Source organism: Danio rerio, chromosome 24, assembly GCF_049306965.1.
Source record: "Danio rerio strain Tuebingen ecotype United States chromosome 24, GRCz12tu, whole genome shotgun sequence".
Taxonomy (NCBI): Eukaryota; Metazoa; Chordata; class Actinopteri; order Cypriniformes; family Danionidae; genus Danio; species Danio rerio.
In genome coordinates this window covers 43922877-43937500 of record NC_133199.1, presented here as the reverse complement: position 1 = coordinate 43937500, position 14624 = coordinate 43922877, and the positions used below count along the sequence as shown (strand labels likewise).

The window sequence follows — 14624 nt, the reverse complement described above, 5'->3', positions numbered from 1 at the left end:
TTCTGCAGAGCTGATCATGTTTGTGATCTCATAAAAAGCCAAAAATAAATAAAAAACACAGGGAATAACATACAAAAATGACAATTACTTCCATACTGTAAAAATATTTATATATATATATACACATTTTTATTGCTGTTAAATTGAATTATTATTTTTATTATTGTTATTATTTATTTATTTATTTAGAATGACTCCTTTATTATTTTGATTGTAATATAATAACATGTACCTCTTCTATAAAGCTGCTTTGGAACCAAAAGTACTGTGAAAAGTGCAATACAATTATTTTATTTACTTTGGCTGAGTAGTCCCTGACTAAAGTTGCCACAGCAGAATGAACCACCAACTACTCTGGCATAAGTTTTTTATGCAGCGGATATTCTTCCAGCTGCAACCCAGTACATGGAAACAAATTGAATTGAATTAAAATATATTTAAAGTGTTATACAAATAAACTTAAATTAAACAGAATTTTATTTAACCCTTTTAATTTTAACCAATGTAATACATTAAAATTAAAGAATAGATAAATAAATAAAAAATGATTATAAACAAAAACAGCGAATCTTTATTCATCTTTATGCATAGCTAATGATATTTGAAAAAATAAAATAAAAAAAATAAACAGATAATCGTGTCAAATGACAACTTCTGTGCAAAAACAAACAAGTAAACCATGGTTCGTCCATTAAGCCAGATATCAAATTTCCCGACTAATAAACTGGATTTTCATGACCAATAATGAATGTAAAAGAGGTCACTGTTTTGTGCTTTGCATAATATTAAAATGGTTTTAGCTTGAATATCATTTTGCAGAAATTAAACTAAATGTTATATTATCCTGACACGTCAGCCTTCATTAACATGTAAAGTCTGATGACTGCATTTAACTGATTATTTTATGCATAAAGTGTTACTATTTTTATTATTATTATTCTTTTACTTAATCATTTGACTGTGTTTGACTGAAGTGGCTGCAATCCAGTTTAGTTATTATTCTGTAATGTTTGCACAAATAAAATTGTACATATTCAACGCACAATGTTGCACTAATTAATCTTGAATTGTACATACCCACTGTACATTTACATTTGTAATTATGTTCATATCTGCAAACCTCTGATTATTAATAGAAACCTGTACATATATTCATCTATTGTAAATCTGTTCATAGTTAATACAACCTGTATATAATGCTCAGTTTTTCTCTAAATGCACTGTATATCTTATACCTACAAGTTAAACTTAGAATTATTTGCCCCCTCGTTTAATTTTTCTCCAATTTCTGTTAAACGGAGAGCAGATTTTTTAAAACACATTTCTAATCATAATGGTTTTAATAACTCATTTCTAATCACTGATTTATTTTATCTTTGCCATGATCACAGCATAAGTTAACTAGGCAGGTTAGGGTAATTAGGCAAGTTGCTGTATAACGATGGTTTGTTCTGTAGACTATTGAAAAAATATATTGCTTAAAGGGGCTGACAATTCTGACCTTAAAATATTTTTTTAAATGGCTTTTATTCCAACCAAATTAAAACAAATAAGACATATATCTCCAGAAGAAAAAACATTATCAGACATACTGTGACTCTGTAAAACATCATTTGGGAAATAATAAAATAATATTATTTAAAAAAATATTAATTCTGACTTCAACTGTATATCCTGCACTTGCTGCTATTTCACTCCTGGTTAGACCTAAACTGCATTCTGTTGTCTTGTACATGTGTAATGACAATAAAGTTAATGTCTAATCTAATCTAAAGTCTAATCTAATCTAAGTTGTTGAGCATGAAAGGAATTAAATACTGAAACAAACTATAGCAGGCATGAAACAATACAACGAAAAATCTGCTACAAATTAAAAGGAACAAACTAAAATTTCTGATATTCCATCACTTGGATACAAAATACAAGTTCTCTGACTTTCAATGTCTGGAATAAAATTCGATGACATTTCAGAAATTCTATGACCTGTGGAAACCCTGTCAAAACTTACATTAATGCATTTTCTTAGAAGAAACTCCAAGAAAATTTTAAATGCTTTTAAATTAAAAAAATTAATAAATAAATAAAAAAAAAAAACTGACCCCTTATTAAACTTATAGCTACATACGCCTGATAAAACTGCCCTGTTAGACACCACTTTCAAGGGTTTTGGGCAAAAACTTGGACTAAGCACAAAGAAAACTGCACAGAATAATAATAAGAAGAAGAAGAAGAAGAAGAAGAAGAAGCAGAAGAAGAAGAAGAAGAAGAAGAAGAAGAAGAAGAAGAAGAAGAAGAAGAAGACGAAGACGAAGACGAAGACGAAGACGAAAACGAAGAAGAAGAAGAAGACGAAGAAGAAGAAGAATAAGAAGACGAAGAAGACGAAGAAGAAAAAGTGGAATATTTCTAAAGTAACCCCACTTCTTAAAAAATTACTGATAAAGGATAATACAAAATAATAAAAAATAATGATAATAAAAAATAATTATTTAATAAAATAAAATAATAAGAAATATTAGAAGAAGAATCACTTTGCATTCATCCAGATGGTTTGTAATTATGTTTCTGACTAGCTTCTTTTGCATTTGTAAGTTATAAAATGTGGTGTAACTATCTGGATATTTAGAAGCATGTGATCTAATGTGGCTGTAGTTCTCACACAACTCTCTCTCTCTCTCTCTCTCTCTCTCTCTCTCTCTCTCTCTCTCTCTCTCTCTTTAATCCAAATCCCAATTCAACATTCTCTCCCCCAAGATCAAGAAATACATCTTTCAGTCTAGTCAAATTTATGTTGTTATTGGTTGATGCTGATTTAATAATTTCATATTTAATAAAATATAAACCGATATACAAATATAAACAACAATGTTAACAAAATTAAGTAGTAAACCATTTGTTTGTTTATATATATATATATTTACTAATTACAATTGAAGGTCTATTTTGGTATTATAGCAAATGACAAACAATTAAAACAAACCAACATTTGTGCACAAATCTGTTCCAACACTAAAGCAAAAAACAACACAATCTGCACATGCTTTGCATCAAACTTGTCATAGCCAACAGCCAAGCTCTTGCTTTAGCAGTGGATGTTCATTCAGAAGCATGTAAAGAAACTCTGGACTCAATAAAAGTGGCTCCTTCCAATTTAAAGGTTAAACTAGGTTAACTGGTTTAACTAGGCAAAGCAAGTTGGGTTAATTAGGCAAGGCAGTCAACAACAGTGGTTTGTTCTGTAGACAATTGAGTAATGTTATTAAGAGGGATAATAATATTAACTTAAAAGCAGTTAAATTAAACTAAACTAAACTTTAAGCTGCTTTGATTCCAGCCAAACTTACCCAAATAAAACATTATAGAAAATACTGTGAAAACTTTCCTTGCTTTGTTAAACACCACTAGGGAATATATCCTTTAACTATTTGCTTTACAAATGCACACTGATTACATTTCAAACGACACAGAATTCAAATCCAACACTAATCAAGTCCATTAGTCTGCTTTGCATTAAAACCTATCAAGGCCAACAACCAGCAAACAAACACTAGCTTTATCACATGTTCATCCAGAAGTGTGTAATGAAACGCTGGATTATTAATAAAGCACAGCTCCTACCGTCTTTCCTGTAGAGCGCAATCTCCACCTTCCTCTCCTCGGAGCCCAGCAGCGCCTGCGCCATCTGCGCGATAGCCAGCCGCTTGGTGTGTGGGCCGTACAGAAAGTTACAGGTGCAGGGCTTTTGCATGATCTCCGCCCGGGTGTAGCCGCACATGTGACAGAAGCCATCGTTACAGAAGATGATGGCGCAGTTCTCCACCCGCGCATTGGCTATGATGAACTTTCTACCTGTGTGGGAGACAGAAAATAAACTCTTATGTTATATGAATCATTATGGGCCACGTGTTGTTCAGGAGTGCAGAATATATGTGTATAATGGCTGAATAGAAAATTACCAGTAAAATAAAATAAAATATAAGAAAAACAAAAAATAATAAAAGATTAAAGATTAAAATAAAATAAATTTAACTGAATGTGAAACAAATAAAAAAATAAAATAATAATAATACCATATTAAATATTTAAATTAAATTAAAATTAAAGAAGAAAAGAAAAATACATTAAAATTATTAAATGTAAAAATGTAAAATAAAATATAAAAATAGTTGCATGAAACAAAATGAAAAAAAAACATTTATTATTATATTCATTATTATATTAATTAAATAAGACAAAAGTTAGAACAATATTATTAAATATAAAACAGACAAATAATGGCATAAAGTAAAAATGTAAAAATAATAAAATATAATTAAGTAAATAATAATAATAAAAATAACAACAATAAATGTTATTAAAAATAACTGAATTAAATAAAAAAGTTAAATGAATGTTATTTGAATGATAAAATTACATATTGCAGAATAAAATTGCATAATACATAATAAAATAAAAAAATAAACAAACATAAACTAATAATATTAATAAAAATAATAATAATAATAATAAACTTTTATTTAAATAATAAATTAAGAAAAAGTTAGAAAAATAATATTAAATATAAAATGCATGTAAAGATTTGTTAATTAAACAAATAAAGTATGCTGACATTTCATATTTCATTTCACTTAATAATAAAGACATACAGATTTGAGTTGCGTTATACATACATAATTTTCTATTCCTAATAAATAAAAAAATATTTCAAAAGACAAAATTCTAATATAAAAATAAATAAAATACAATGAAAACAATAAAATAAAATATCAAAGACAAAACTATTCAAATTTGAAAAGAAAATTAAACAAAAAGTCAAATAAAACAAAACATTTGAAAAGGTAAAACAATTAAAAATGCAAAAGTAATATAAAATAAAAAAATATATAAAAATAAAACAAAACATTTAAAAGGAAATACAATTCAAAATTAATGGAATACAATAAAAATAATATAATCAATTATTTTATGATGATGATGATGATGATGATGACAAAACATGATCATTACGTGTATTTTCAACTTGGTGTTACTGATAACCTCTAGCTTTTTTTGCAACCTAATAAACAAAACCACATACCAAAACCTAGCAAGTGTACATGTAAAAGGCATTAAACTGAAGCATCAGATCAACACATCAAACACAAAATGGTCTGACAGTAAAAGCACATTATCACAGGTGCTGCGGGACGGACACATGGGACTGACCTTCACACGACCCGTCAAATGGGACTCTGTGCCAAATCACACAGAAGGTGTTTAAATCACTAGCTGAGAGTCAGTGAGCTGAAGAGCCTCAGCAATAAGGGAGAGACGGATGACTGCTGCTAAAAACACAAGAGTCTGAAGAGCTGCACAACTCTCTTTCCTTCTGTCATCTCTCACGGGACACAAAACACTGACGACAAATCAAAACCCACAGCCAAAACCGGGAAACAGGAACGCCTTTCAGGAGAAACCGGAGTCAGCAATGTTCAATGAAATGCATGACGCTTAATTAAATTTCTAGTTAAGAGTTAATGGGTGATTTAGTCTGAGGATGCTTGAACTAGGTGGAACACGTTCAAAACGTCAAATTAATCGAGCTCATGTTTATATCCAAACCTGAAGTTGAATCTTGATGTAAACAAGATTTTTGTTAAAAAATATTTTTTAAATTCTTTATTTTTCTGTCAATCAAAATTCTGTGGCATTCTGACGCATGTATATTTACAGGAAATTCACTGGTCATTTTAATCTTTTTTTTTAACAATAAAAATATAAAACCAATGCTGATAAAAGCAATAGTATGTTGATATAGTTTTTAAACTTTTAAACAGGCTATTAAAATTTATTTCAATATTTTTATTTAGTATTTTTCAGTATTTCAGCAACTGCTGATCTACTGGGATTTTCATGCACAACCATTTCTAGGGTTTACAGAGAATGGTCTAAAAAGAGGAAATATCCAGTGAGCGGCAGTTCTGTGGACGCAAATGCCTTGTTGATGCCAGAGGTCAGAGGAGAATGGCCAGACTGGTTCCAGCTGATAGAAAGGCAACAGTAACTCAAATAAGCACTCGTTACAACCGAGCTCTGCAGAAGAGCATCTCTGAACACACAACACGTCCAACCTTGAGGCGGATGGGCTACAGCAGCAGAAGAGCACACCGGGTGCCGCTCCTGTCAGCTAAGAACAGGAAACTGAGGCTACAATTCACACAGACTCACCAAAACTGGACAATAGAAGATTGGAGAAACGTTGCTGCTCTGATGAGTCTCCATTTCTGCTCCACATTCAGATGGTCGGGTCAGAATTTGGCATCAACAACATGTAAGCATGAATCCATCCTGCCTTGTATCAGCGAATCAGGCTGGTGGTGGTGGTGTAATGGTGTGGGGGAGATTTTCTTGGCACACTTTGGGTCCATTAGTACCAATTGAGCATCAACACCACAGCCTACCTGAGTATTGTTGCTGACCGTGTCCATCCCTTTATGAGCACAGTGTCTCCATCTTCTGATGGCTACTTCCAGCAGGATAACGCACCATGTTATAAAACTTGAATCATCTCAGACTGGTTTCTTGAACATGACAATGAGTTCACTGTACTCAAATGGCCTCCACAGTCACCAGATCTCAATCCAAAAGAGCACCTTTGGGATGTGGTGGAACAGGAGATTTGCATCAAGCATGTGCACCCGCCAAATCTGCAGCAACTGTGTGATGCTATCATGACAATATGGAGCAAAATTTCTGAGGAATATTTCCAGTAGCTTGTTGAATCTCTGCCATGAAGGATTAAGGCAGTTCTGAAGGCAAAAGAGGTCCAACCTGGTACTAATAAGGTGTACCTAATAAAGTGGCCGGTGAGTATATATACAGTTATTGATTGTTGTTTCTCACATAATGATGTTTTAAAAATGAACTGCACAAGTTACAATAAAACCCAAAGCAATGCATTTTTAACTGTACACACTGAAATTTAAGTGTGGAGTTGCATATCAAGCTAGTCTCCTAAATGAAAACTAGTCACAATGGTGTTAAATGCAAGGAAGCCCATATTAAATAGGTCTCGCTCAAAGAAGGAGCCGGTGAACTGGAGATAAGGGCTTGTCAGGTGATTTTATTAGCCAGTAATGCATTGGATCTGCAGACTGCGAGTGTCATGCTTAACTGGAAATCTCCCATATTTGTAATTTCCATCCCATATTTGGGTGTCCTCGGGAAAGTAGCAGTGATAAATCTTGTTCAAGGACTGTGAGGAGAGTCGCTCGGCCCTGGACGCCCTCTTCAAACTCCACTCACCCCCGGTAATGGACTTCTGTTGTTAATGTGTCACTGAAGCAAACTCATCCGTCTCTGCATCATCTCTAGAGCGAAAGTTACAGAGCAGCGTTATGAAAACAGAGGTCGTTTACAGAAAGAAGTCTTAAAGTGTGCGATTTTAAAGTTGTTTGATTGATTCTAAAGTATTAAACAGGGTAAAACCTTGATTTTTAAGTGGCCTTCAGGAAAGCTGCATTCACAATAGCAAGAAAAGTTCAGTACAATTCCCAGCTTAAATTTGAGCACTGTTGAGTGTGTTCCTAAACACTGCTGATTTGCCATTGTGTTCTCACACCTCAAACATCCAAAAATATTGCATGATCCACCTGGTTACAAGGTTAAATTAAAAACCAGCATATGCAATATACAAGATAATCCACAGGATGCCAAGACACAAGGAAACCACTTAGAAAATGACAACAACAGCTAGACAAGACCCAGTAAAGCAAATGGTCTCTATATAGTCCGTGTGATTAATTCTGAACAGCTTCAGCTGTGTTAATGTAATCAGGGGTGATCTGCAACTGGTGTGTGTGAGGTGCCTGATTGGATATGTATAGCTCAGTGGCAGGCAGATTTGTGTTGGGTGAATGATATAGGCTGTTTCTCAATTCCAAGAACGCAGAGAACGGACTTGCGTTCTTGTGGAGACCGGTCTTGCCAGGTGTCCTCGGAAGAACGAACTCAGGAGACCGCGAGGGCAGAGAACGCATCCTTTGAGAAATGGGATGCTGCGTTCTTCCTGATGGTCACGTGACCTTCACGTGTTTTAAATGGAAATTATTTAAACATTACAGCATTCATACAACCATTTATTGTTTCCCCCCTCTTCAAAATATATACTTTGCATAAAAACATTATAAATATGCTCTGCACAATATAAATAAAACAAATTTTAATACGAATTTCAGCAAACAAACAACTCTTAATGTGTTTATTCCTATATTAAGATGTCCATGTTAATGTTAACTTTCACCGTTTAATTAAGGGAAGCTTCTGAGGTAAATAATTCATATCTCTGAACTTTAATAATTAATCTAAATTAAGTTGCTGCACTTCCCACCTCCAGTCGCAATGACTTCTGGGATTTCCAGAGCGAGTTCGGTGCTCAAGTCTGCATCGGTGCGTCCTCGATATCAAGATCACATCCGGGAAGTTTCACGCGTCCTCCGTACTTGCGGTCTTGAGTATTGAAACTGAACTTAGGCAGCCGATGATGACGTTGCACGAGAACACGAGAACGCAAGACCGCTGAAGAACGCATATTGAGAAACAGCCATATATTCCCTGTCTCTCAATTCCAAGAACGATGAGAACGAACTCATCTTCTTATGAAGACCGTTCTTGCCAAATTACCTCGGAAGAAAGAACTCGGGAGACCACAAGAACAGAGAACGCATCCTCTGAGAAATGAGATGCTGCGTTCTTCCTAATGGTCACATGAGCTTCACACATTTTTAAGAGAAACTTATTTAAACATTACAGCATTCATACATTGATTTATTGTTTTTCCCTTTTCACAATGTATACTAAAGACCTTATAAATATACGTTATAAATACAAATAACACTGATTTATAATAAATTTCAGCAAATAAACAACTTTAATGTGTTTATGCCTTTATAAAGATGTTCATGGTGATGTTTACTTTTTTATTTTTATTTATTTGACATGGACATATTACACTGGACAACCAAATGCATTTGTTTAGGTGTTTTAGCTAGCAGACTTGCTAATTCTCAACACCTGTCCACAAGATAGTTTGACAAAACTGACAAAGTGAAGATATAATAAATGCATATACATTATAATTCATTCATTCACTCATTTTTTGTTGGTTTTGTCCCTTTATTAGTCCGGGGTCGCCACAGCGGAATGAACCGCCAACTTATCCAGCACGTTTTTACGCAGTGGATGCCCTTCCAGCCGCAACCCATTTCTGGGAAACATCCAGATTTTGCAATGTTTTAAAATAAGTTTGTATTATTGTTTTAAGTATTGTTTTATTCATAATTATACCACTATATTTTAGTTCTGAAGTTCAAACAAATGCCAACAAATATTTTTTGTGGAAAAAATATGTTTAAATTTAATTTACTTTGTCTTTTACAATGTACATTTTCTTTCAGTTAACCCCTTTGCCACCACAGATGAGACTTCTCATTAACTGAGATCTGTTTTAGGTGTATTACAGTAAGTAACAGAGCAAATAAGCTAAATGAAAAACAACAAAAGAGACAAAAACACCCTTTTCAGAACAGCCCCTCTCCGCAAACACTACCAATTGAATGTACAAGCATATGGCATCACAAATGACATGTATATCTTTAATGGGCTGTGCTTGTCTAGCAGTGGCCACCATTAGGTAATTAGTGGCACAGCAGCGCAGTATTGACGAGCTCAGCCACCATCGTCCGGGCAACAGGAAAAACAATCACAACAGAGACTGGTTCTGTTTCTGGCGGCCTTCAGCAGCTGTGCACACCGAGACAACACACACACACATTCGTATACACACACACAGACACACATACTGTATGCGTCTCTGACCTGCTCTCAGTCCATCTGTCTCTCTCAGATCACAACATTCACCACTCATTCACATCCAGGTTCTAACACATTTTTCAAAGATAAATTTAAGCACTTTTTAAGCCGCTTCCAGGTGCATTTACAAACTCGCATGTTTTATTCATCACATTATATCAGATGGTAGCTATACTGTAGTATTTGACACTACTGTGTAGTATTGAATTTACTCTCGGTATTTTTCTCTCATATGTAATTTACTCACATCTTAAACAAGTCATCTTTCATTAATAATTATAGATATTGTTTTTAATTTCATTCATAGTTCGCTCACGAAGAGGTAATCTCCTTGCTTATTGTATTCTACTGTTTAAGCAAAGCACACAGATTAAAAAAGACTGCAGAGTTTAAATTATGTGCAAAAACATAGTTATTTAATATTACCTATCTAGCAACAAAATATTATTAACCCTCTGGGGTCGAAGACCGGGTATACATGGTCTGACAAGTTTTTACCTCATTAAGCTGAAATGAACTTAAATCACATTTTCAGTTTTGATCGTACAGGTTTATCAATCGACTCTGTTAGTAATAGTAGTAGTAGACAAATCTTTTTATTGAACTTTTAAACAGCAACTCAAACATGTACAAGAACAAGGTACAAAAAAAAATTGGAAAACAAATACAAGGTGAATTAATATTAATTAAAAAGAAAAAGGTAATAGGCACAAAAAAAAAAGATTTAGGGGTGGGTTGGCTTACAATTTAAGTATTTGGAATAAATCTGTTCTCAAAATATGACAGGAAAGGTCTCCAAACTTTGAAGAATCTATTATTTTATTTTATAGCCCTGGGTGCTATATTTGAGTTTTTCAAGCTTTAGATATGCCATGACATTTTCTACCCATTTAGCATGTGTTGGTGGTTTAGTTGACTTCCGCTGCAAAAGTATAAGTCTTCGGGCCAACAAAGAAAAGAAAGCTAGTGCATTTAATTGACCTGCTGGTAGTGTAAGGTTTTTCAGGTGTCACAGCAAAAATTGCCATTACTGGATCTAGCTTTATCTCCTTTTTACATATATAAGAAAAAGTCTCAAACACCGCAGTCCAAAATGGTCTTAGGCAGGGGTGTCAAACTCAATTCCTGGAGGGCCGAAGCCCTGCACGGTTTAGTTCCAACCCTGCTTCAACACACTTACCTGTAAGTTTCAAATAAGCCTGAAGGACTCAATTAGTTTGATCAGGTGTGTTTAATTAGGGATGGAACTAAACTGTGCAGAGCTGCGGCCCTTTTGGAACTGAGTTTGACACCTGTGGTCTTAGGGGTGAACATGTCCAGAACATATGACCTAAGGTGGCCTCATCTCTGAGGCACCTTCTGGAAATATTCTTGACAATTTGCTTTTAGAAAAGTGCAGCCTATGAATTTTCTTAAATTGTAATAAACCGTGTTTGACGCAAATAGATGTTGGGTGAATTTGCTTAATTGTCGATTGCCAGATTGTCTCTGGAACTATATTTCCTAAGTCATCTTCCCACTTCCCAAAAATGCTTTCCTAATTCGTGGAATGCTTTTATTCCATATAAAAGAAGACACCTGTTTGTCCAGCTCCTTAAAGAAGGATTTAGGGATAAATACTGGGACATTTTGAAACAAAAACAAGAACCTTGACAAAATAGACTAATCGACTCTGTTAGGTGTCTAGTTTCCAATGTGTACACTCACAATGACAAAAAACGTGTGTGCTTTTGCAAAACAAGGATAATAAACAATGTAGGTAATCTGTCTTTTCTCTCTCCATGAACTATTTTTAGCAACGCGTCAGCAAAATGCGCTGAAACTACGTGAAAACAAAACACACAGACATGAGACACATATATTAGGAAAGCTTGAAGTGTCTACTTTCAAATGCAGTGAGTGCATGTTGAAAACAAAGAAGTTTCAAGAAGAATCAGTATGAAAGCAACGCTATGTCTAGTTTCTCAATCTGCGCTCATTAAGAGTTAATGCGGCCACGCCCACAAGGCTTTGATATTACAAATAGCCTGCATGAGACGAGCGCAACATGTAGACTGTCAGGAAAAACACGTCATTAAAATGAACTGAAGCTCAGCAAATACTCAACAAAGAAATATGAGAGATGCTATTAAATAAACTACAAACAACAACAAAATATTTAAACTTGTTTTTTTTTCTCAGATTCTTTCTTGAAACTCTTAGTCACATAGTTGTCTGATGGCTCATTATGCAGCTCATTATGCAGGTCTTTGTCTGCTCGGGTGTGACTCACTGCATTAGTAATGATAGTTAACGCCTCTGTTGTATTTATATATGAGCAAAGCAAATGTCAACCTTGCCATCAAAAAAATTACGTTTTCACCCAAATATGGAAACCATTTCTGGGTTTTTTGGGCAAGCAACTATTTTACAGTACTTTAGAAATACTCAAAAATGTATCTGTCAATGTTTTCAATCTATTATATTTGATTTACCAAAGTCAAACAAGTGGCAATTTCACATCAGTCACATCCATAACGGAGAGATGTCACATCCATAACGACACTTTTTCCTCATAAATGTGAAAATATAAAATAAAATCAATCATCTTTGTTTTATAGTGAGCCGACTCTTATCATTTTGATTATCATTAGCCCCTTTCACACATACAGACCTTTCCGGAAAATTGCAGTCCGCGCGGTTTGTGAGAATAAAAGCCTTTGAATATTTTTCCAGACACATTTAGCTGCTAGAAGTTCAGAAGTTTATATGTTCTTATGTTCACGTTTATACTGTATGTTCTTCTTAATGTAAACTGTGTAAATAATCATCGATGAGATGCTTATGATAAGCCGTTGTTTGTTTACCTTCAAGCTTTGCGTGCGCCTATGAGCGCCTGCACACGCACATATTATGAACATCTCGACATGAGAAAGTGATCCTGTAAAAGTTGTTCACAATATTGATCATCCACAGAGTTTGTAATTTAGTCAAATGTTTACAAATACAAGCGCAGCCGTTTAAAGCTCATTTGTGGTGAATGATGTCAGAATTTACCGGTATTTGGAATGGATGTGTGAATGCTCTTTTCCGGAAAATTTACGTAACGTCCTCGCCTGTGTGAACAGCGCTTTTTTCAATATACCGGTAAAGTCGTTCCGGAAATTTTCCAGAAATTTACCGGTATCACTGTGTGAAAGGGGCTACTGTTTCTTTTGGGTTGTGCAGTTTAATCCACAGAATTTCTACAAAGTATGTTGTATACTGTAAACCTGCAGATTTTTTGTCACATCCATAACGCATGCTTATTTTACTCATTTTAAGTACAAAACATGTTTACAGATGGACATTTTTCTGGTCCCTTAACTCTGTGGTCAGTGTTTCTGGAAAATATAAACAGTTGCCTCAATATAATGTTAACCTATGCTTTTTATGTGAATTTGTGTTTTGAGATTTTACTGCAAAGGTCACATCCATAACACTGGAATTGCTCATATACTTATATGCTTGTAATTTATTATGATAAATGCAAACACGCTGCAAAAGAAAAAAAGACTTGATTATCCCAATCCATCTAAATAAATGAAATCTTTCCTAATAGAGCTATTCAAGTCATCTGGTGAAATTGTATACATATTGCAATATGTAATGCAGAAAAATTTAATATTGTAATGCCAGATTTTTTCAATATCCTGCAGCAACAGTAAAACTCTTTGTTAAATGTGCAGTTTTCCTTTATTACACATTCTAAACACTCTTGTATTCATAATTAATTTATTAAACATTCAGTGCAAAACGATGACGTGTATAAAAAACATTCAAATAAATAAAGCAAGAAATAGTAAACACTGTGGTTGTTGCAGTTGTCAATAGCGAGGTATGCACAATTGCACATTTGCATATATAACACAGACTACTGAAAAGCAGCTGCTCCTCCCCCAATAGTCAATGTATAATTCACACACTGTTTCCATTCCTCTCACAGAAACATTATATACAGATCCTATTTGTTTTTGCTTCATAAATTGTTCCACTGCTCGTCATAAACTGTGCTGGGGCATACACAGGCAAGATAGACGTTCGGAAATGAGCCATTACATACCACATTACTGATAAATACATAACGGCAACAGATTTCTGTCCGTTTGCACACAATGTTGTAGACGTTATCCATGACGGAGCACAGAGCGCAATCAGTCTGGATAATAAGCATCTCTCATCCATCTAATACTGTATCACAACCTCCTCCTGAGAGGAACCAGAACCTCCGTTTCCATCAGTGAACAGCGTTTGTGGCTCTCCCAGTCCTAAAATCAGCCATAAAATGACCTTTAAATAAGCAAAATACGATATTTTAGCGTTTTTTTTTTTTTTTTAATACCATGACGGTAAAACATAAACGCTGTTATGAATATATTAAAACGTGTTTAGTTTGTTGTAAAAATTCGTAATAATGACAAAAAAATACTAAGTTGTTGATCTTCTTACTTCCGGGTGCAGCTGTTGCTGGGGTATTCTGGGAATTTTTTTTTACCCCTTGGTTTCAAGTGTGGTCCTGAAAAGTTTTTAGAAACGCGTCAGCAAAATGCGCTGAAACTCCGCGAAAACAAAACACACAGACATGAGACACATATATTTGGAAAGCTTGAAGTGTCTTCGTTTGAAGGGGTGTATACCCCTTGCCCTTAGCCCTTTGCCTTGAAGCTAAAGAGAATTGGGACACCACTACCCCTTCACGTGCACGCGTAAAACGAGGGGTAAGGGAAAGGGCTAAGGGGTAGAATTGGGATTGGGCC

At 34.4% G+C, this 14624-nt stretch overlaps 1 protein-coding gene across 4 annotated transcripts in view; it reads right to left on the bottom strand.

Moving 5' to 3' along the window:
* Positions 1-14624, bottom strand: part of kcnh2b (potassium voltage-gated channel, subfamily H (eag-related), member 2b) — a 320637-nt gene that overhangs the window by 283938 nt on the left and 22075 nt on the right. For 2 of the 4 annotated variants that reach the window (XM_073941219.1, XM_073941220.1), the window contains exon 2: positions 3619-3849. In XM_073941219.1, coding sequence (XP_073797320.1) covers positions 3619-3849 — 231 coding nt within the window. Of the gene's footprint in view, positions 1-3618; positions 3850-7055; positions 7350-7467; positions 7730-14624 lie in introns of those variants that run through there. The other 2 variants (XM_073941221.1, XM_073941222.1) reach the window with 2 other exon arrangements.